We start from the raw sequence: 24,549 nt of genomic DNA, 5'->3' as shown, positions 1-24,549 counted from the left end.
TTCAAACTCGGCTGTAATTGCCCTCAGTGGAGAAAAAAGAACTTCAAAAAGGAAAAAATATGTATTTTTTAAAAATATATGTGCATATTTTCTTACCATTTGATATATATGCAGAGTCTGTTGCAGCACTGAGAGGATTTTGCAGAAATGCAAGATATTTGGGAAAACGTCAACTGCAAGCACAGACAGGCTGGAACAGACCGACACGGCAAGCTGCCATAAGTGACACAGTAATGTCAGAGGATACAATGTCAACTGTCACCAAGGTGCCACTCCTGGCCAAACACTGTGGAGATCATCTTTCACTGGGAAGCCCTTGAAGTGAGTCATTCCGGTCAGCCCACATAGTTAAACGTTTCCTCACCATCATTCAATTGGTCACACAGACACCATATTTGCAAAGGATCTCTCACAATGAGCGTGACCAACTTTCCATAATGTAGGCATCTGTGTATATATATTAGTTATGCATTGCTGAAGAATTCTATCATGATTTTTGCCCATTTGTTCAGCAGCCTCTGTTCAAGCAGTTAAAACTAGACATTAAATCCAATATTGCTGCCCCTCCGCTGCCTAACAACTGGTTTTTGAAAGTGCATTCATGCAGGGCAGTTGTCGATTTACAGGGCATTTATCGTACTGTATGCTGGCCATTAAGCATACAATTCCTGAATCACCTACAAACTTTATATTTCCCTCACATGCTGTTTTTAGATGCACATATTAAGATCGAACATTCAACACAACAGATTTTGACAACTAAACGCAACAACACAAACATGACTTATGGAAAAATAAGCAGGAAGAATTCAGCCCTGAGCTTCAAGACTTATGGCAGCTGTCCTTGGAGGACTTTGTCCTTTCTATCGCGGCAAATCGATTGAAGGTGGTGAAAATAGCTAATTCTGAAAGGCTGCTCAAAGTAGCATATTTCATTTCCTGCTCTCCAAAAAACAGACAACAAATGCCTGGGGATTAAAAGTCTGGTTAAAATGCATACAATCCCATTTGTTATCTGAACAAAAGGATTCCTTCCCCAGCTTTCTTTTGAAAGGACTCACAGCTGGAAAAGCATTTACTACCGTGCATGACGGTACTTACTCCCATACAGAAACAGTTGCTGTCTACAAAAGAAATGGTTTTATATACTGCCCAGCCAAAAAAAAAGTCGCCATTTCAATATATATCAGCAAATACCTATGAGCCAATGACTGGATCATTATTACAGCCCTGCAACGTTATGCAGCAATAAAGTAAAGCTGAGTACCTGAATCTACTGAATGGCCAGGTTACACCTCCATCCATCATCAATGGATTTTTTTCTTCCCTGTTGGCATGGGCATGTTCCAGGACAAGAATGCCAAGATTCATTGGGTTCGAATTGTCAAAGAGTGGTTCAGGGAGCATGAGGAATCATTTTCACGTATGACTCGGTCACCACAGAGTTGTGACCTTAACCCCATTGAAGGTCTTTGGGATGTGCTGAAGGAGGCTTTATGGAGTGGTTCAACTCACTTGTCAGTATAGGATTTTTGTGAGAAATGAATGCAAATCTGGATGAAAATAAAGGGTGAGATGTTGCATAAGCCTGTGGAAACAATGGCATGCCAAATGCGCACCATAATCAAAGCTAAAGGCGGTCCAACAAAAAATTCAAATGCCGACTTTTTTTTTTGGCCGGGCAGAGTATATAGTAAAATTATGTGAAGTACTTTAAAAGACCAAACAGATCAAACTATACCTAATCAAAACATTATACAAATTAATGACAAAATGAGTTCTTAAAGAAACATGACAAACTCAAGTGATGATTTAATCATCTGTATTTCAATCTGCAATTCAGAAACTGGTTTTGGCTGTAGGAAACACAGTGGTAATACACATACAACCTCCCAAAAAGGCAGAACATTATGAATATTAAAACCATATTTAAAGATGTGCGAACTGCCATCATTGTCATCATTTTCCCAAACATTAAAATGCTACAACAATAATTAACAATGGACGTATTACTGAAGAACGAGACATGTCCTGGTTAAAAAAAGGCAGCGCATTAAAATAAGGTAAAATAAGGTAGTAAAAAAAGGCATTGGTAACAGATATAAAAATTCATTCAATGTTTTAGAACATCAAAGACATAAATAAACCAAAATCACTTGACAAGTAAATATTAAATAATAGAAAATTTTAGCACCAAATTAATTCTCAGTTTCATCAGTGCATTTGGTAATGAGAATGCTTTAAAATTATGCACTGGGATGTTGTTTTGTTCCTATATTTACTCTGATATAACAGTTGGTTTTACAAGCATCTTCAGTGAGAGGGGTCAGTTTTAGGAGAAAAAGGCTTGACCCAGTTCAGTTCATTAATCAGTAATGTCAGCCACGTGGCTTTTGTTGTTTTAACTGGACCTGATTTTGTTGTTATACAATTTCTGTGTTAAACACACTGCTCAGCAGAATGATTACGCAATACGAAAAAAATATATATATAGTTCAAAACTGGAAGAATTGGATTTACCATGCAATACCTCCACAGTAATTTATATTACTTTCTCTTTCAATGTATCCAATTTGATGTTCAGCAGCAAAACAATATCAATATAACTATGTGCTGTATATAAAAAAATCTACAGTACCATTTTGAGGTATATGCCTGTAGACTTGTTCATGTGCATGATGTGATAGCTTCAGAAGTATATTTTTATACACGTTACCTGTACCGTTGTGATGACAAAGATTCAATGCCTGATTCCCATGCTTTGCATCATGTAACATTTCTGCTGAAATAAAACTCAATAGCTAATTTGCAAAACATCCCAACCAGGTGCCTAGACTTCAAATCCTTTTCCATTCACTTTTACAGTTATTAGCTGCAAACCTCAAAGAAACTGCACATTTTCCCTGTAGTGAAATACATTAACGTATTTCAAAAATTCAAAACAAGACTGGTATTAAAATAAAAATAAAAAAAACATTCATTGTGGATTTAGAGCCACTGAATAATGCTTCATTGGAAGAGGACGGTTGAAAAACTTGAGCAGTTCAGTTGAATTACGGAGGCAGCACCTAGACTGAAATAAAGAAAAAAAGAAATTATTTTTCCAATACAGCAACAGAGGTTATTAAAAAATTTGTGTGCACTAGGACTTTAGTAATTGGAGAGGCCAGGGCTGAATGATCATATTATGTAGTTCTTCTTCTACCCCTAGCAAAGAGCATCTGAAGTCAACATATAAAACGTGGATGAGAGGAACAAACAAAAAAAAAATCTTTCTATTGTTATTATTATGGATTATGCCGTTATTGTTATGGATTAAGCTGCTATTAGAGAATCCTGGCTGCACAGAGCCACGTGAGACACGCAGTGAGAGCTGCCCCATTTTCAACACCAGCAGTGTTTCCATAGCGTCAGGAGCTGGAAGCCATCACCTCCAGCACATGAGAGACTTGGCAAGAGCATCTCACTGCAAAAGGCACTAAGAGAGCCTGCGGATCGCATACGGGTCGTAATAATGTTCTCGGAGAGAGGCTGGGTTAAATTTAGAAATGCACTTCTCCCATTGATCCAGAGCACATGCCAAAGGCAGAGTTACTACAGTGTGCACAAAAACCAGAAGAAAGGTAGAAAGGTTAACAGTCCAGAGGGCAGAAAAGGGCATCTTTACCTGCTGCTTCAATGCCGAAGACCTTTCAGAAGTTCTTGAAGATTTCGAGGTCCTTGGGATGTACTGGAGCCTCCTTTTTCCACTCATCTTCAGGATATGCATCAAAGTTCGACGTGTCCCCGTCGTGGGTAACTTTTGGGACTATTGGAGGCTAAGGCATTGGCAAAAACTGTTAATCACATGCAGCACATGCATGGAGATATTTCAGCATGAGGGACATGAATGGAAAGGAAAACACAGCAAATACATAAAAAGCCATATATTTAAAAATTTTACATGAAAATACCTATAGCTAAAAATAAAATTTAGGTACATTTACCTTTCCTTAATTTTAGCAATAGGCTACCATAAATATACACTGGAAGAGGAAGAGAGATATTAAAATGTATTCAGTTCGGTGTCAATGTTTTTAATAATGCTAGTTTTACAAAATACTGCCATAGAGTAAAGTCAGTCAAGGTTAGCTGCCTCCTCTAGGTCAGGCATTTTAAATTAGATTTCCTTTAATGTCCCATGCGGCTCTTGAGCGATTCTCACCTTCAGCTTCCGCAGTGGCACACCCTCCCAGTCTATAGATTTGAACCATCTGTGTTTTTTCACATCATCCGCTCCGTTCTGGAAGACAGAGTTTTACCGTCGAAGGTGACGGGTTATTCCCTTAGCCACTGACTGCCTAATATTCCTTGTGTTACTTAAAAAACTGCGCCATTCTCTTAGATAAATGTTGCCTGTTAGCAATATGTCACGCTTGCCAAGTTACAGGGCTTGGGGAAGCCTCCACATTAGCCTGTGTAAATACAGCTGTTATCGCCAATTCTGCACGCTCCACTTGCGCTTGGGGGCTAACTCCAGGGGAAGTTTGTTTTCCCTACCTCTACAGAGATCACCTTCCTGGTGATGAGATATGACAACACTAATACAAACACAGAGCAGCTCATAAACAGCTGAGAAACTGGGATCATTTCCCCCTGGGAATCCCAGAATAAGATAGGCAAATACTACACTCTGGTTAACACACAAGGACCTGTCAATGTCTCTGTGACTCATGGTGACTGAGAAAACTCAATGTCTTGAATGAAAATTCAAGACAGCGCGCAGTACTGTATAATAAAGTACAATGTACTTTATTATTATTGTATGTAATGTTGGTAATGTCTTTACTATGTGCAATTTATCAATTTCCATATGTATATACATGAAAATCACGGGTCATAAGTGGTCCGTGAAAAGTCTGCCATTATCCACGGTTTCAGCTATCCACAGTAGGTCTTGGAATGCATCACCCACAGATAGGAGGGACTACTGTATACCCGCAGTAGTCCAGTGTTCTAGTGTAGCACTACATCCTAAAAATAAAGCTGATATTCAAACTATAAGAGAAGACTAGGTTTCCCAGGGTGGGGTGAACTCAGGTGAACTTCCATTTACTTCCACCAGGATCCTTTTTATGGATCGTTACGTAAGCCTGCACTATGTTTTTCTTCTCTTGTTCCATAGCACACCACAGACCCCGACGCCCCACCCCTGGCCCATGACCAGCATTAGCGACTCAGCCGAAAAGACTATGTCGTTTTGGCTCCTCATGTAACATTCTGTTTGGTTCTGCTCACTCTTCCACCAGGGCCAGATATCCCACAATTTTACCAATCAAATACAATTTTAAAACTTACATATGCATTATTATGTACAGTATCATCTACCGGAGCAACTGTATTCTTTCTTGTGATTCTTTTCCTAAATGAGTCATCTACCCAAATGTCAAAAGTCTCTTCCCAAGAACCCTTGATTTGGATCATTCCTTCAAGAACTTTTTTTTGACAGTGACATCAAATTATCGCTGAGTATCTACTTGGGGACCAATGTAGGAAGTGCTTATACCCAGCGTTTCGCTGTGATGCATTTGTTACATGGGTGGCATCTTCGATGTTTCTGCTTCATCGGCTGCCAGTACAGTCTGTGAAGTACGCTCTACTCTCAGGAAAAATATAGTAAGACTTAAAGCCACGAGTCATGCCAATCTGTGATGTAAGAGGAATCACAAAGTGATTCATTTTAGCATATGGTTTCTGTTTAACATGTCGAGAAAAATTAATCAAAGCTTGGACTCCATTCATATGTAGATGGTTTTGGAAAAACTTTCTTCTGGATTCTCCCAAAAGGAGAATCCAGTAATATTTTCTCCTAAAATATCTGGATGTTGTGAATCCATCCATATGTAAACTGCAGCGTGGACCTGCAGCTGAATTTATGAACCTCCTGTATGGAGATTTCAGGCAGGCCAACTATCCATCCACTTTCTTCCTCAAGCTATCCAGCCAATTCTCCATACTCATCACCTTGGGATGGAAGAATCCTCAGTAGATACAGCAGGCAAATCTAGATGCAGACTCTCAGAAACCACAACTAAGTTCTGTAGGAGGAACATGGGAGGAACAAGGAGAAACTGGGCTTATGGCAGCAGATAACACTTCAAAAACAGGATTGGGTGTAAAATATGTACCTACAGGTGTCAGCTGGATGTACAGATACAAAAATGGTGCTACTAAGATAGTCCAGACATGAGGGAAATCATTGGAGGATATAGATAAATACTTTGTTTAGCAGCCTCTTATCTAAAGTGACGATTAAGTAAGGCAGATAGTGAACAACCAACATGTAGCCAAGTAGTCATAAATGCACCTAGGTTGAGTAGAGTCTTGAGGTGTTTAAGGTTGAGAGGGACTGTGATGACCAGATATGGATGGGAATCTCTCAATTACTCTACTGCATTTTTTGGTCTTTTCTCTTGCATATATAAACCACACAGTTACAATACTTATATTAATAACAAATGGAATTAAAAAAAAGAACCTGTGGTGGTCCTTACCTTCATATTCCCCAGCCTTCTAGCTCTATCAACAACCAGAAACTTCTTGATTAGGTCTCTTAAGAAGGAAAAAAAATATTTCAGATGAGTAAAAAAAAAAAAAATGCCATTAAATGAAACTATGAAGTGTGATTCTTTCATCACCAAACTAAATAGACTAAAAGTCCAACATAGGCCAAGAAGGGAACTCATAATGGAAAATGACAACTTTTCTGCTAATGGGTAAAAACTGAACCTCTTGCTTATTTACCACAGGTAATCTTGAAACATATTTTATAAATAGCAGAGTTTAAAATAGTCACAAACTTCCTTTGAAAAACATAATATGAGCAAAGTGAAGACAGAAGTGAACCAGTGGCAGCATACTAAAGGACTCAAGACTACGCTGTTATTGTCGTCTTCGGAATGCATAGCAAGATGGATGAATAGGGGGCTCTTAGAAGAAACCGTGACCATGCACCAGTCTAGCTTTGGCATATATAGGAGGACACTGAAGCTGCCTCTGACATTTCTTTAGCAGCTCATTTTCACATCAAGCCCATGGTTTTATTAAATTCCACAGCTTTAGTGTAAGAGCTTCAGCAGTTTTACATTGTGCATTTTCAATGTCAATAAGGAGTTCACACTGAAACTTTATGAGCTTCTCAGCAACAACAGAACAGAAACTCCCACATCAACTACTATATTAGGTGCCCTTTCGCCAGATAAAAACAACCCGATGACAGAGAATGCCAGCAGGATAACCAAGAGAACCACGTGGAAATCAGACATGAAATAGGAACTTCATTTGGGAAATGGCATGCTGTCATATATATTTCATGTAGAGATTTAATGATTTTTGTTTTTAAATTTCATAAAAAACTTGCACTGCAAGTTCTAATGTACAACAAAACTCATTGAGTCTATGCTACTGGGATGTTATAACAAATATCGGTTTGAACACAATCCAGAACATATGCAGTATTACACTATTTTGTCCTTCACCCAAAATAGGTGCTTTGTAGGGATTATTGGTGTAAAATGAGTTCTGATACTTCAAATGTTTACATCTCCTACTGCCCAAACAGACAACAGACATAGACAGGATTCAACAGAAACTGGCTTTCCGATATTTAGGCGTGGACATTTGCTGACCCTATGTAATAATTTTTTGCCACTGCATTATACTGTGGCACTGAAAATAAAAGCAAACACAGTCATATCTCTCTTTTGTAATGCATAAATTTATCTTCCTTGATACTGCTGTCCAACAGTATAAAAGCAGTCATATATTCTTTAAAGAAAGAGAGATTTTTATGTACAGTGTAATGAAATAGTGTACTCATCATCCTTTATGTGCTCTGTTCCAAATCTAATTTGGAATCTTGTAGCTGATCTGTCTGGTCTTGCTATTGATCATCTATACAAAGCAGCTTAAATCTACTTAAAGCCCATAATCTCCCTTGCATTTCCAATAATGCAAGGAGAAGTGAAAGTGCTGAATGTGATGTTCTCCCCTACTTTTTGAAAGACAATGTATTCAGCTGTTCTGAAATTTTACTCATCATTTGGGCAAAATTAAACATAAATCCCAGTTTCATCTCATGCATAAGAAATACATAAAGCATAAACAACCACATAAAAACTGACAGCTTTACATGCACACACTACTCGCACACAAAGGGAGATAAAAGACTTGCTTTTTAAATCCTCAGATGTGATTTTCAGAGTAATCAGCAACTTACTTGACATAGAAATCCAAGTGCCGAGGGAATTCCAGCTTACCAGCAAGGATTTTCTGATAAATACCAAATGGATTGTCATCAAAGAATGGTGGATACCTTTAGAAAAGAAAAGAAAAAACAAGCGAGGCAAATTATCACACACAGGCAATGCTATCCACAACATTCAAGATTTTGATCATTACTTCAATCTTACTCATCTCAACAACTGTGAGACAACAACTGTGTCAACAGTTATCTACCAGAATTCCAGCTGTCTTAATATTTAATGTGGTTTTCAACATTAAAAATGGCATCTTATAAAAAAATCTTTGAAACACAAATCCATGAAATTCCAAGACTCCAGTCATGAAGCTTCAGTGGAGTCTCATTGTTACCTTCTCTCTTACCCAAAACCTCATTTGTTTTAACAAAGTCTGCAGCTATGGTGGAAAGCTTGTGAATCTATTAATTATGCCAAAAGATTTCCCAGAATATTCACTTTCCGGACAAGCTGTGTAAGCCATAATTCTGCTTCATTATTGATATATATTAATGCTATTTATTGTCATCTTCTTTCTTACCGTTCCTACCTAAAAAAAACCTTCTGAATTTCCTTATGAATGCATTTTAAATAATATTTGCATACATGAATACCAGGAATACAAGAATAATCCGGTACAATTAAGTGTTCTAGGGTGACAAAATAAAATGTGATACCAAATGCCAATTTCACAAAACGTTTCTCCCAGCAAAAACATGAGCCTTACCTCTATTAAAACACCACCAAAAGGGGTGTAAATCCTCTGCTAGAAATCTGAATACTTAAAGGAGCCAGTGCAGAAAAGTTAAAGAATTGCCTTCCTGTGTTTTATAACTTCAGGGCGAGTTATTTGGTTATTCTAATGCATTTTGCAGGTTAAGGTCAGTAGGATGTAAGAGAACATCCGGATTCTTCTGAGAACCAGAACCCTTATTATTCCAACAACCGCATGACTGGGCAAAGGTTTAAGGGAGGAAAGACAGGAACCACAGCAGTCGGACGAGTCCCACATCATCCTGATACTTCACTGGGGGCATTAGAGACTTGAAAGGCAGCTGGTTACCTAATAGTTAAAATGGAGAAAATGGCTACTGGAAAGTTCAGAGCAGCTAACATACCTATAAGCTGCTTATAAAGAAGTATGTGACAGACAAGCATAGCTAATCTGGATGAAGCTGGGGCTCCAGACTGCTGTTGTATTGCCTGCCATACCTGGCAAGTTGACAGTTGCAGTATTAGCAGCACCTCTGGTTATGTAACAGCTGCCATGAGTTTTATATAACACCTGAGACATGGCCAATATCACGATTAATGGTCATCGATACTTTTTAAATACTATTAGGATAGCAGTATGAGCTTTACCAAAAGCGGCCACGGTGAAAGCGGGTTTCAGAATTTGCTTTGAAACACGAGTTAGCGATAAGAAAACAGTTAACAGCTGAATTTCTTTATTCCTCACTGTGAAATATACAGATGAGCCAATAAACTTTCAGAAGAGCAACATAAATCAAGTGGAGCAAAAAGAGCAGCATAAACAGCCGGCGAACTCTGTCAGTAGAATATGAGCATACGCACTATTTCAATTAAGGGCCTGCTTCTATCCAGAGGGCGAGTTGTCAAGAAGAATTCTTTCGATTTCAGATGCTCTGGAAAACTTCACAGGTGATGCAGATACATGGCTACATAATATTGCAGAGTTCATCGCAGAGGCTGGAAGTTCTCGTTAACTGGGAGTTGGGGAAGATGGTCTTCATCTACAAACAAGCGTCGCTACACCTTTGACTAAAGCACACTGTCTTGAGCGCATTCGGCCTCCAGGCTCAAAGGGCCATTTGTTTTGGCTCTTGAAAGCTGACTTCTGTGGTTGCAGCCAGGGGCAAAGAAGGACATCCATTATAGGAGCGGTCACTTCAAAGGGGCACCCGATTCACTGCAGAATGACAGGGAGGGTGGTGGGCTTTTTCTGTCCCCTTTATGGAGGTTAGACACTGCCTTCAAATATACGAAGTACTTTGTTTTCCTCAGCTTGCTTCAGACAACATGACGCTTCATCGGAAAACGACTTAAAGCCCCGAATTGCCCAGTAGATTATATCATAGTAGATTTCAAGAGCCCACAGAGTTCTGGTCGTATACCTTCTGCTGAAGTTTCTCACGCTGGTGCTGAAATCCTGCACTAGGCATTTTATTTGCTCTCAAAGAAAAGCATGGAAAGAAAAACGACCATCCTGTTTGACCGTTTGAGATCTGGCCAATGGGGGGTGCAGGCCAACATTAACAGCCCCTCTGGTCCTGCCATTCATGCACGGGTCACACTTGTGAAAAGGAGGTGGGGGAGGTGTCCACGGGTGCCGGGTGTCCCTGTGGAGAAGGGCTCTGAATGATCAGCAGTTTTGGGGTTTGGCTCTGGACTGAAGGTCAACAGACCAAAATCCTGACTGGAGCACTGATCGTCAATGTACTTGCTATACTTTGAAGAGTGAAGTCAAAACCACACAGCTAAAGAAATCTAAGATCTAAGGCAGACAGAAATACTTCATTTAACACAAGTTATAGCTTGGCAAAATATACAAATGCAGTTAACATGCAGCAAACAGGTCCTACAAGCTGTAACATTCTTTCTCTGTGCAGTTTATCACTGACCAATAATCTGAATACATGGATTTATAGGGGGAATTAAAAGATATGTGGAAAGGGACACAGCGGTTACTTGTATTTGCAGGCAAAGGGCGATGTCTTTGCCTTCTGTAACCACAGCAACAGTTTACCCAATTTTACTTCTAATATAGCACTGTGAATTACTGCAGCCATAAAACTACCATGTTTTTCTGAAATTGGCAATCCAAATTATGTGCGCAGTACAGTGACTTGTCCACCACGTTTGCAAAGTCTCCACATCAAAAGACCTAAGACTGCCCTCCACTGGACAGATAAATCCATCACCATAAATACTCAATGGGCCAGCAATGCACATTTGTTGTAGCACACCATCACCGACCATGCATGGAGAGCTGTAAATGTAATGGATAACCTACTTATAAAAGTAAGGGATCAATAAATTTGATATAATCTAATCAAAAATGACCTGCATATGCCTTTAAATCAAAATTATTAGAAGAAAGTGCTCATTACTGTTCTTTATTCTGAAGCATGCGAGGTCCAATACACTGTCCTCTAAAGATGGATCTCAAGGTCCACCACCGATTTTGTTAGTCCTTTTCTTATTAATATATTAATATATTATTAATATATTTATTTACCATATATTCCTTAAGTGCTTTATTGATCACTCATTTTCTTAACAGAGTTAAAGCATGCAGATATTCTTTGTGAATTTCAAACCACCCTCCAGTAGGGGCGTTGCAGAAATGGAACTAAAGCACTGAGGTGAGGTGAGAACTACCCAGGAAAGAGCTGAGCTTGGTACTAAATTTCTCGGTCTTACTACAAGATGCTGAACATATTTTCATCCTGACTGCGACATGGGCGTTAGATGGAGATAACATGGGAGCTGCTGTTTCCCTTGAAGATCCTGATCTCCTGCGGCTTTCTCCAGGGCTTTTCAGATTTTTATAAACTGATAGCCGGCAATAAGCCCTCGGGCACACATGAGAAACTGAGAAAGTCAAACTGCTGAAGCAGCATGTATTCTGATGTTTCCTGTAGCACAAGAACCTAAATCGACATGCTGTATTCCAAGACACAAAGCCGGGGATATCGACGGCCCACCTGGGTGCGAAAACACTAAAGAAAAACATCCGGGCAGAACCAAAGCCACTCTGATGCAGTGCTGCAGTATTTTTCCAGTCAGGCTATTTGAACGGAAGGGAGTTCTGAGAGACAGAGAAACCCCATGGTGGACCACTTCAGGGAGCAGCTGATGCTCACAGCACTTTTCAGAGAGACTGAGCTCTCCAGAGACACTGAAAGGGCTTCTCCACTGTCACTGCGACCCTGCCAAGGGAGTCCCACGAGCAGAAGACACCAGTTTGGACACTTACAGGAGCATCTAGAGTGATGTCCTACCATCACAAATACAGCACACTATGAAATACAGACCTTCTCATTACTAATAGGGACCTATTACCAAAGAGACCATTGTAACTCCATACATATTGTGTTCATGGTCCAACGTGAAGCATTGACTATTAATGTCCACGCTGAGAGTACCAGGGAGATAAAGAAGCAGACACACATTACAGACGCGCCCCTCAAGTGGTGTGGTGACTTACCCAGAGAGCATCTCAAAGACGAGGACCCCCAGAGCCCACCAGTCCACAGCTCGGCCGTGACCTTTGCTCTGAATCACCTCGGGCGCCAGGTACTCTGGGGTTCCACAGAGAGTCCAGGTCCTGTGCAGGCATGAAAAGAGGGCCGTAGACACACGTCACACAGAGTCGCTAATCTAAAAAGCAAAAACAACAAACTACATTATTTGGCACTAATCATTGTTCCAGAGGCATTTTTAAAAAGCAGACTTTAACACTGAAGGGAGCCATCTTCATTTGACAATGCTGTTACAAAGCTTTTGTAGACAACCAGGCTGAACTCGATATTTATTAGGTGGGAATGTTTTTCTAAATATTTTCCATTTCCAGGGTTTTGGGGCTGGCGGAAGGCTCAAGCTGGATCAGGGGACTGCAATGGCAATCGATGAAACTGGGCAAAATCGGGGCAGCTTTACACCCTGAGCATGTAAGATACGTAGCTTCTTGGCAAAAGAAATCGTAATAGAATTTTAAATTAAAGGCTTTAAATTGCTTAGCATCTGAGTCAGCAAATCATCTGGTTTCGGGAGCCCAGTCATGAGAACCCAGCAATGAAGTCGAATGCTTTACTCAGAATTCTTATTTTCTGCATCAGTAAAGGTTCTCAAATAGTATGAACTCACAGTTATTCAATCAGTACAAACACCTTAGATGCTGCACAGTAGCTACGGTACAGGGGAGCCGGAAACCGAATTACAGTTTGACTCATTTTTAAAAGCCATTTGCTTCACTTGGCGTTGAGCGGATTAGCTGCTCACGCCATCGCTCAGCTGCAGCTGTAGCATTCAGCGGGACATGTGCTTCAGATAGACTCGTTAGCCACGGCTAGGGACAGGATATCACAGGAAACGGAAAAAACGTGGGGAGCCACCGTAATGAGACGAGGCTACAAGGTAATTGGTGTTGGACAGTCTATCACCGGCAACAGCGGCATGATTATGAACGACCTGGTGATAAACTGGTTATCCGTTTAATGTAGACTTGCCTGGTAGCACCATAGGAAGGCTACAGGGAGCGAAAGGTAGCAGGATAAAAGCTGAGGGCATAGAATTTGTACTTCAGGCTCTTTGTGTAACGCATCAGGCCTGGAAGGCATGATATTGTCCTCCTTGAAGTAGTGAGAAGTTCTCCACAGGTGTTTGCCATACGGCAAGCGTGTAAAACATCCACCCGCCCCGTTATCACAAGGTGAGTCCTCTCTGCTTGGGCAGTTAGGGTCCCGCTGCTTCCTCGCTGTATTCAGACAGCGTGTTAATTGGCTGCTTGGTCTGTAATGACTGTTGCCATGGTGGCGGCAGTTCTACTCATGTGTGATGCTGGTCAGGCAGATGGCTAGAGTTACTGGGTCCTAGACTCTACCTGCAGAGACTGCAAATGCCCCTTTTTCTACACAAATGATGTTAACCAAATCTTTTGATTATGCAGCTCATATATGCAGAGATGTAATTTTTACTATACAGAATTTCTTTAGACACTTAACTGAAGTACCCTGATTGCTCATTCTACTCCAGAAGCACCAGGTTCATGGTTATGCACAATTTATTTTGCACTAGCGCTAGATGCATTGCGTTTAATGTTAAGGATGAGGCTAATGAAGTAGACAAAAATCTAAACTTACCAAGTGATCACAATCGATCAGCTAACCTGTAATTCTGACTTGGACACCTTGACTCAAGCACACCTGAAATGGCTAGGCGACATGGCAAATCAAGATTTCATTTACGACGCAAGACCTTGTTTCCATTCGGGGCCCAAGCTCTAATGGCTGCCTCTTGTGCCCACTAGGGGGGAAATTGAGTTTGTAGTGACACTGTCGGTCTCTCTTCTCAAGGACTCATTTGGCCTCGGTGCAGGCTCACCATATAAGGCTGCAACAGATAACAACTCTATAAATTTGATCAGTTCAAAAACAATGTTTAAAAAAAAAAAGTTATAATCTATGATGGTTACTCAGATACTTTAGCCAAATTGGCAACTTTTTCCATTTCCAGTTTGTATTCTTAAGGCAGAGTGGACATCGTGATAATTAGGCACAAAATGATTACAACTGAAAGGATTTTTTTTAAAAGCAGAGGGAAGAGAGGCAAGAAACCCAAGCTGGCTATTGTAGGGAAGTATATGAGTAGAGCATTCTAAAGAATAATGAAAGAATACAGAGAAAGAAAAATGTCAAAATATTACAGTTGCAGTCCTAGTCTCATCCGCATCAGAGCAGAACTTCTGAGTGCTCTTATACTTATGGTCAAGGCATCAGCAGATAAAAGCACACCCTGGTTCACTCACTGACCTCTCAACACAAAACAAGATGTGGTGATGCAGTGACAGTTGATGATGCATCATAAAGCAGCCAAGGACCTACCATAAAGGCTAACCTTCTCCTCGTTCCTACTGCCTTTCTAGGCTGTCACAATGTCAACAAATGCTTGCCTTTATTCCTCGTGTTGTCACCATTTTCTATCGACCACTGGACCAGGAGTCATTACCGTACGTCTTTCTGGATACCACTACACACGCCAACACATGGGTCTCAGGTTAACAGAGGCTCATTATGGTGCAACAGTTTTTGTGGCACTTAACATTTAACATTAAACTTTATGTACTGTAATCTTAATTCTATCAGTTATGAAGGATGTCTGAAATTACCCAGTTGCCTAAGCAACTTAAGCAATTGCAGAGTAGGCAGAGGCTAGTTAATCTATTCTTTTATTAACAGACACGTGACCAGCTATGCAGCCAAATCTCACTATAGACATTCTGCACTATGACACTATCCCAGAGGCTTGCAGTTCTGCACTGTTCAGAGATGTGGAAGATTTATCTCCAGACGTACACTAATCACATCAAACTGAGGTTTATAAAATGCTTCACACCCACATATAAAATGTTCCCATGCTCTCAAACATTTACTATTTTGAAAGGAAAAAAAAGCAGCTTGCTCCTCTTCACTACACATCAAATCAAAACAGATTTGGTCGCGACAGTCAAGGCTGGCTAAACTGACGATGTTCTCTGAAAGATGGCCACTAGATGGCACTGTGAATGCAATTACTGTTGTGCGAAAAACCCTGGGTAGCCAACGGCCCATTACTGATGGTGAAGTCGTCTTCCAGCTGCATTTGTTCAGTGTTATTGTTTTCCATTATATGAGCAGGATGCTTACGCATCAGAGAAACATCCACTACAGATACGTTTATTACTATCCAGATGTATGGAAAATTGAATCATAAGCTTTTGTGTTTTGCTTGAATTACATTAAGGCAGAGAAATCCTGAACTGAATAGTCACATGGCACAAATGTCTAAACATTTCCAAGAGTTTAATGCATGCTAATCAATCGATCCATCCATCCAAGTTGAACCGCTTCTCTGAGTCAGAGTCACAGGGAAACCTGAAGCCTATCCCCAGAAACACCCTGGGTGGAATGCCAGGCCATCGCAGGGCACACACAATCATACTATGGGCAATTTACTCATGGGCAAACAGGAGTACTCACAGTAAACCCAAGCAATACAAGTGGACCACGCAAACTCTACTGATACACTATACTGCTAAATGCTGATTTATACTCCAGTGTAAAATCTACACCGTAGGTCCGCCATAGTCGTATACCCTGCGCCGTATTCTGACGTGCACCTCCCCAGAAACTATACCTCGCGGCAATGCAGACTGCAGCAACTGTGACTGCTCCGCTTGGTAGCATTGCACTTCCTCGTATACAAATGATGTTGGTGATTTTTTGCAATAAATACTACAATATTTATAAAGCTAAAAAGGAGCTAACAATAAATACATTTCTCTCAGACCCATCTGTGAGTGATTTAAACGGGTAGGATAAAACTGCTTATGATTGGCTCAGGGAACGCATACACAGCTCGTGCAAAAGTGGGGCTGCAAACTTTAAACTGATTTTCAAACATATATTAGATAATATTGAGAAAGAAAAATCATTAGAATTGCAAAGCTTGTTAAGTTTTTGCTCCTTTGACACTAAAAATTAAACCACCCATTTTCAGCCAATTAGAGCTTTGCTGGTGTAATTGCTGATCGACACAGACGCACCAGTGCACGAGTATAAATGTTCGGGATGGTGGAGGCCACAGCGTAAGCTCTGCATAGGCTCAACGCAGAAGTGTAAATCAGCTTTAACAGGTTTATCCCTTACTAGATAAAGTTTGATTTTAACTAAAATAATCACATGAGGATATTTCAGAAGCACACAAAGTGCCAGAAATAAACACTGTTTGCACTTGGATACTGTATCAGGTTTACCCCTATAATATTTAGACATATTTACCCCAGCTTGCTTCCATCACCTTGAATGCGATGAAGTGCAGTGTAATGCTTTTATCAAACCTCATGCACCCCACTTAGCAAAGAGGTGACCATTACCTGTCGCTCAGTTTTTTAGCGAAGCCGAAGTCTGTGAGCTTGATGTGCCCTTCACTGTCCAGCAGTATATTCTCGGGTTTCAAGTCTCTGTAAACGATCTCCTTGGAGTGCAGGTACTCGATGGCGCACACGATCTCCGCGGTGTAGAAGAGGCCCGTGCTGTTATTGAACCTGCCCCGGTTTCGCAGATAGCTGAAGAGCTCGCCGCCGGCTATGTATTCCATCAGCATGTAGAGGAAGCGCTCGTCGTGGTGCGTCCAAAACCTGAGGAGCAGAGCGCAGGTGCGAAAGGCAGCTTTCCCCACAGCTGAAGAAACCAGGGTCCCAATCACTCAGCAGCAACACAAGGCAGCGGAAGCAGACAGCCCCATTTTCCACGCCAGGAAAAACAGCACTGTAATTGGAAAGCCGCCTCAGCATCTAAACACAGGATTTGTCATCCTTTTATCCCGTCAAAAAACTTAAGGCATACTGTATTATTCTGAACTGAAACTTACTATGTGAAAAGAATGGCTAGAAAATAAAGTAATTAAGTACAAAAGCATATGAATAAATATCCATATTTTTACTGAATTCAATCACATAATGCACAAAATAGTTTCAAATAATTCTCAGAAATGGTTTTTAGAAGGTTTTTAACCTTTATAGTAATACTTAAGAGGAATAACCCAAGAGCAGAACACCATTGTAAAATACTTCTGGGCAGTGGAATCGTGGCAGATGATTCTGCATGCATGTAAATATGTATCTGAGCATGTTCTGTTAAACTGAGGGAAACAGGAAGCGATACTCACAGCCTGATTAGGAAGGGGTGGTTCACCTCCGTAAGAACTGCCTTCTCGTTGTGGACGTGCTGCTCCTGTTTCAGGCGAATCACTTCTGGGATCTTCATTGCCTTCAGTGCAAAGTAGCCGTTGGCTTTTCTGTCTTTCACGAGAAACACTCGGCCGAACGTCCCGGTTCCTGCGTGGTAGAGGCGCATGTCAGCAGGAGCTGGGGAACAGTGCCTGGCATGAGGGTAACCGGTGCATTGCATGCATTTTTATTATTGTAAATACTCCTTAAAACAAACTACTAAAACCATCAATATAGCTGATTTGCTGAAAAACTTGTCCAAAATTGTTTTCCCCTTTTATAGAACCAAACTTCTCATTTCACATTAATAATCCAGATCTTGTACCACGCTACTACTAAAATACTAGAGCACAGGGAATTTAATGAGGGACCCATAATTGTATACATCAGTAATCATGAGTCAAATGATACAGAACTTAATAAGTACCAACTTGTGCCACCAAAACAAAACTTGACATCAAAAACACACACACACTGAGGTTAAGATAAAGTTTAAAAAGGCCATATCACATTCCACAATGACACATTTAATTTTAAATTGATATTCTGATGTACCAGAGTGCCTCAAAAATATCAATAAATCAAATGATCAGAATCACAAAGACTGCAAGTCAATTCACCTTTAATTGCACACCTCATTTCCCCAATCAGCTCTCACACCAGTTCCCCTTCTGTATAATTAATGAACAACCGGCAGGGACTGACTATGCTGCTGTCCATTAAAAATAGACTTTAAAAGCGGCCACACCACTACTACCATCGTGGGCGGACTGTCACCACTACAAAAAACATTCCCCCAAATGGAATGCAGAAATCATTACTATGAAAATATACACATAACTTGCATGAAAAATATTTCCTTAATAAACTATTCAGGCTTTGTGCTCATGGCATGAAAATGAACAGTTTAATGCTGGAGCACATTCATGGACATGAGTTTCAGATTGCAGGATAGCTCACTGCTGTGATGACCATGGAGAGTTTCAGGGGATTGAGGGCAGATATGAGCAGCAGGTGGCAGACAATCCTGCAGACGAGAAGTCAAACAGTGTTCCTGCCTCCACCCTCCAGGACATGTACTTACAGCAGATAAACACCAGTCTTCTGATTCCTCATCGTTCACCTGCAGTTCCATGCCTGAAACCCAAACAGGTGTGGGGAACCAGCCCCAAGCCAGGAAAGTCCGCCCACAGCTTCGAAGATATTGTACTAATATATCTGCCTCTGACTCGACTGAGTTTACACCTAACATGACACACAATGAAATAAGACAACAACTGCTTGCACGGAGAACAGGACACCTGGAATGTGTGGACAGCCTCCGGGTAATAGCTGCACAAATTACATCGCGAGACAGCTAGCTGTCGGATTCAATTGCAAGAGCCATCCGTGGGATTTTCCAACGTTTCTCCATCATGGTACCAATATCACGGAGGTAATATCCAGCATGACATGGTGTGGGACGGTGTTTTTATTCTCGAGCTTTAAACCAACCTTTTGACTGCTGCAGAAAGAGCAACTGTGCTGTCTAATAGCACAGACAATGAATGTCAATAAATACTTAGGAAATGAGATGCTTCAGCTGTCATGAGATGATATATTTGAAGATCCTGCTGATATGCAACCGAGAGGCCCTCCCCCCTCCATTTTCACTTCTGCTGGGTCGATCTGGCCCACCCACTCTTCTGCAGAGCCACGGCTAATTGGCTAGGCTGCTCGTTTCTTTAACGAGTCACAATCCTGATGGGTATTCCGTATTCCCTTCGCTTGAATGAAAAATTAGTTCACAAAACTCCACTTTCATCTCTCAGGGATTGTAGGGAATGTTCCCACTCCTGCGCCTTTGCAGCAGACCATTAATGAAAGGGTCATAGGTGTAATGAAAATTACATAATTACCCTTAATCAATTTTGCTGCACAGTTTGATTTTAAGTTTGAATTTAATCCAATGAGTATCACATTTGTCCTTTGAGTGACACTTTGGGTCATCCCTTAATTTAAATAACAAAAAACTTTTAAAATATTGTGCAGAAAATACCTAGTAATATTTTACCCAGCTGACAGTAAATGAGTCCAACCCAAGACCAGACTGACATGAACTAACCGATGCAAAACAGGCAAACAATACTTCCCTCTGTAGGAGATCAGGAGAAAAAAGAAAACACGCATTTGCAGTCACTTGTTACCTGTTGCGTCACCTGAGTATGTTGTTTCTGGGGAAAGCTACAGACCTGTAACATGGCACAGGACCTCACAGAGCCAGCAACGACTGCCAAGCCTGCATCTGGATTGACAGGCATGTGATACAATCTAAAACCTTTCCATTTTTAGCTAATTTGTAATAGATGTGCGTTAAACACAACAAGAGCAGTTTGGTGGTGCAACAGTTAGCACTGTGTCCTTATATCTCACAGCCCCAGCATTGTGGGTTCAACTCCCATCTCAGGTTCTTTAAGTAGAGCCGACATGCTCTCTCTGTGTCCCGTGGATAATAAAAAGGCTCTGTTATATCAAAGAGATCCAGACTGCTTGGAGGATAAAAAGGGACAATTTTACTTGGCACTCCGGGGACACGATGGTTAGGGGAACCAGAGGAAAAAGAAAAAAGAAAAACAAATGCACATCTTGCCCTCTTAACTACCGAGCAAACAGTAGCAAAACCCTGATGAGCGAGACCACTGCTTCAGATCCCTTTTCCAAGACGCATCCTCACTAAATTACAGGTGACTCCCCGACCTCACCGCACCCCAAAACATCCACACCCTCCCCTTGTAAATACTTCCAATGCAAGACTATAGTGCTGGTTATAATAAAATGCAACAAACAAACAAATCACTCATCTCATACAAACAGCAACAGTAGCTAAAGGACAAAAAAAACAATGATTCAATAGTGATTCAAACCCCAGTCTGGCCCCAGGACAGCGCTTCCAGCCAAGAAGCACATTCATGCTATGGCCCCTTTTACACAGAACTGATCCAGAGGTCAAGGTGGGTATCACACTATCAGGAAGGGTAGCTCGGCCATACCCGCCCAACCCAAACGACAAGACAGAGCGTTGTCTGAGGGTACAACCGTGCTGTGAGTGTTGCCAGGTTAATTTAAGTTAGTGCGAGTGTTCAGCGGAACGCTAAATGAAATATCCCTGGCATGAAAATGCCATGCAATTGCAAGGACGTCTCCAGTTGGGACAGCAAACAGAAGCACATGACTCGGTGACTTGGCAGCAGGGAGCTAGTTTATTCAAAATATTTTCCAGTCCTCGGGGTAAGACAGAGACTGGGTGGGGTTTAGGCCGACGTGACAAACACGAAACTGGGGCTAGCCTAAATGTGGGAAACAACTTCATGGAAGCAGATTATGGTTCTTGGAACTGGAATCAAGCTAGCATCTGGGTTACTGAGAGCATGCAGCAGTATAGGTACATTTATATGCTTTACACGAACAAACCCAGTCAACTGACACTATCCCCAAATACTCCACACAACTATATCTTCGTATCAATATATCTCAAGTGTTTAATATTTTTAACTATACATTGAGCACTAATTAAACACTATGGGTTAATTGCGACCAACAGAAAGTAAGGTACTTTCTGGAGAAGGTCCCCTAGTTAGCACACAGCTTCTCGCTAGATTAGCATGGAACCTTGATACCAGGGGCAACCAACTTAGACACAGAAAGAAAGTCACAACCTATAGATTAAAAAAAGATCCCAGTTGCAGCAAATAAAACAGAACAGCTGCTGCCTTCAACAGTATAGCATAACTATCATAATAATCACGACTGATTTGTACAATATTGAAATCCCAATTCAATTATTTTGTATTTTCTTGCATAATTATAAACAGAACCTTTTTCAATTTGCATTTTATGAGCATGTACATACAGAAAGTTCAAAATAAGAATTGTCATCCAAACTGAGTGCCGATTTAAATTCCAAAAGTAAATTAAAAAAGAAACAATGAGCATATAGAGCCAATGAACATTATTACCAGAAAAGTCTGGAACAGCTTGCAAATCAGCAATGTTAACCTTTTCTTTTCAAAATGTTCTTTCAACTTGTCCCTTGTTTTATACATTTACTAGGGGAGTAAACAGTACACAGAAGTCACAGTTCAGTACAAATCCCAGTTCTGAGTTCATGGTTCAGTGCAATTTCAGTACAGCATGAAAAAAGAATCACGTTTGAAATTACTTATTAAAACTACAAACAGTTAGTAACACTATGTTAAAATATGCAAAATTCAAAAATATAAAATCATAACAATCATGATGAATTACATCTTGTATTCTCTACTACCCAGTTTGGCTGCATATGGGCCAGTGAGAGATAAGGGTTGGCAAGATGAGCAATTCAAAAATCTTTCAAAACTTGTTTTAAAAGCACGTGAAGTTTGTTAAAATGTGCATTTTGTATTCAAGTTGGTTTCATGTCATTTGAAATGTCACCCTTGACATTTTTTACAAAAGGTAAGACTGAATGTGCCTGAAAATGTCAAATAGCTTAAAAACAAAGGAATGAAAAATATTAAATGTTATGCACCTGGAGTATATACAAAATAATTACTTCATTGTAAATATCACGTAAAAACAGATTTTATTAGGATTATCTCTAAATTGAAAGTTAATGTTTTTTGCAATATTGAAAGGACATATGCTGAAAACCTGAATTTTCTAAATAATCTTTCACAAACTATGAAATAATGTAACAAAAACATTACTACACTGCAATAGAGGATTATATTTTTCCTACATTAATTTTCCAGCATATTATATTTTTATTTAAAAAAAAAAAAAAAAACTGGTTACGCCAATTGACACAAACCAGTTACACCACCTGACCATGTTGCATCTACAGTCAAAGAACTAGTCAAAGTCATAATAATGTTGTGGATAAATACTTTTCCCAAAATTGCAGCATTGAACACTTGAAAAAAGTCTCACATATAAACTTACTATCTATTACATCTTAACCAGCATCATAAACTACTGATATTTGACAATATTGGCCTCTAATAGAAAGGCTTGTAATAGGAGTCAAATAATCTAAATGCTTACACTATTTGACATTTCAATTTAAAATCAAAATTTCACAGGAATTATCATGCACACTTATGTACACACATGACCTTGGGGTGAATGTTTCTAACAATTTTTAAAGGAAATACTAATTTTCATAATTATCATGAATTGTCAATATTTCCTGGGGTTATATAATTTGACAAGTAAACCTAAGCATACTAGACAGCGCCCTAAAAATTTCAATTTATCTGTTATTTCAAATAGAGTTACTAACCTGCAACAGTTAGGGTCACCAGGACTACCATCTTTTCAGTGCTGGTGTAATTTATTGGGAAACCAAAATAATTCCAAACTGGTTGGAATGAAACATTAGCCGTGATTAACTCTCAGCTAGAATTAGCATGTTGTTTTCCATGTTGAACATCTACTTATGAATTTAGGTTCCGCCCATGTCAATAGAATGCATTAATTTATTTCGCTGTGTACACAAAACAAAAAAAAAGATGGACCAAACATTACACAACGAATATGTGTACTGTAATAGCCCTAATGTTTATGTTAAATGCTTGTGTTGTAGTATATGTAACAAATAAAGACACGTTAAATACGATATCTTTTGTATTTTACAGCACAACTTGCAAGTAAGATGGGTAACTGCACACATAGCTGAACAGTTTTACTATTGTGTATATCTGAATCCTTAGTTGATACAAGTATTTGCAGACAGGATTTAGGAGATCTCTGTTACTTCATTCTAACTGGAAACAAAAAGGTCACATTTTATTTATTAGTGTTTTTTATTTTAGGCCAAATTTATTTACTAGCCTGTTAATTTTGCTGAAACATTTTAATGACTTTTAAACTTTTAAACATTTAAACTTTACTTCAAGTTTACATTCAAGTTCTTAAAGAAATCTAAAAATATAGGGTTTCATTTATTAATCATCATAAGCAGTCAGCATAAAAGTTTGGAGGAACAATAATGGTTGCTCTTGATACCCTAGAAAGTACCATACCAGCTGGCTTTGGTCATGAGAAGTTTCATGCTGCAATTGAGGTCAAAGCAGTAGACCTTCTAGAGTAAATAGTGTACCAGGGGGTATGCAGCTTAGCTAGCATTAAAATTGGCAAGTTGGTTGCAGTTGACACTTTGTGACCCAGAACAAAAGAAACTGCCAATTAAAAGAAATCAAAAATAAATGCCTTTTTACAGAGTAAACAGAAAGTGTCTGATGATCAAGAGGTTCAGTTCATTCAACAAACATGCACAACAGGGTGTTTGACTTGGACTATACATTACAGTAACATGATATCAAAGGCACTCGCCCTTCAGGGATAGGTGCAGAGGAAGACTTGTACCATTAATAGCCTGAATGTTATTGGTAATTTTCAGTCACCTTCTTGCACTAACTAGTTAGCTGCAAACAAAACAAAAAGACAGGACAAAATCAGAAGTGCACAAATTATGGTTGTTTATCTAACTGAGGGCGTTAACTTAAGTATTAATGTCAACATGCGGGAAGCAGTGCAGGAAACACAGGAACAGATGATAAGGCACACAGCACAGGTTTTAACTGTGACAGAGATTCAAAAAGAAAACATAAATATCCATCCATCCATCCATCTGTTCATCCATCCTCTCATAAATTGGTGATCCAAGTTTCAGGGCTGACCTGATTCATTCTCTGAATATGGTCACGAAAATTTTCCAAAACTGACAATTCAGAACACACCTAA

General features: G+C 39.9%; 1 protein-coding gene across 2 annotated transcripts in view; it reads right to left on the bottom strand.

Annotated features, from left to right (window-relative positions):
* Positions 1-1,797: 1,797 nt before the first annotated feature.
* The window catches only part of prkx (protein kinase X-linked), a 30,830-nt gene continuing 8,078 nt past the window's right edge, over positions 1,798-24,549 (bottom strand). Inside the window, exons 2-9 of one of the 2 annotated variants that reach the window (XM_023821643.2) lie at positions 17,727-17,895; positions 16,933-17,196; positions 12,508-12,627; positions 8,258-8,353; positions 6,534-6,591; positions 4,205-4,282; positions 3,668-3,818; positions 1,798-3,073 (exon numbers count right to left, since the gene is read on the bottom strand). In XM_023821643.2, the coding sequence (XP_023677411.1) occupies positions 3,693-3,818; positions 4,205-4,282; positions 6,534-6,591; positions 8,258-8,353; positions 12,508-12,627; positions 16,933-17,196; positions 17,727-17,895 (911 nt within the window). In that variant the 3' untranslated portion in view covers positions 1,798-3,073; positions 3,668-3,692. Of the gene's footprint in view, positions 3,074-3,667; positions 3,819-4,204; positions 4,283-6,003; positions 6,078-6,533; positions 6,592-8,257; positions 8,354-12,507; positions 12,628-16,932; positions 17,197-17,726; positions 17,896-24,549 lie in introns of those variants that run through there. The other variant, XR_002839455.2, reaches the window with a different exon arrangement.

Source organism: Paramormyrops kingsleyae, chromosome 16 (genome assembly GCF_048594095.1).
Source record: "Paramormyrops kingsleyae isolate MSU_618 chromosome 16, PKINGS_0.4, whole genome shotgun sequence".
In the NCBI taxonomy this organism is placed as follows: Eukaryota; Metazoa; Chordata; class Actinopteri; order Osteoglossiformes; family Mormyridae; genus Paramormyrops; species Paramormyrops kingsleyae.
Note: the sequence above shows the minus strand (reverse complement) of the source record. Positions and strands in the feature narration are given on the sequence as shown.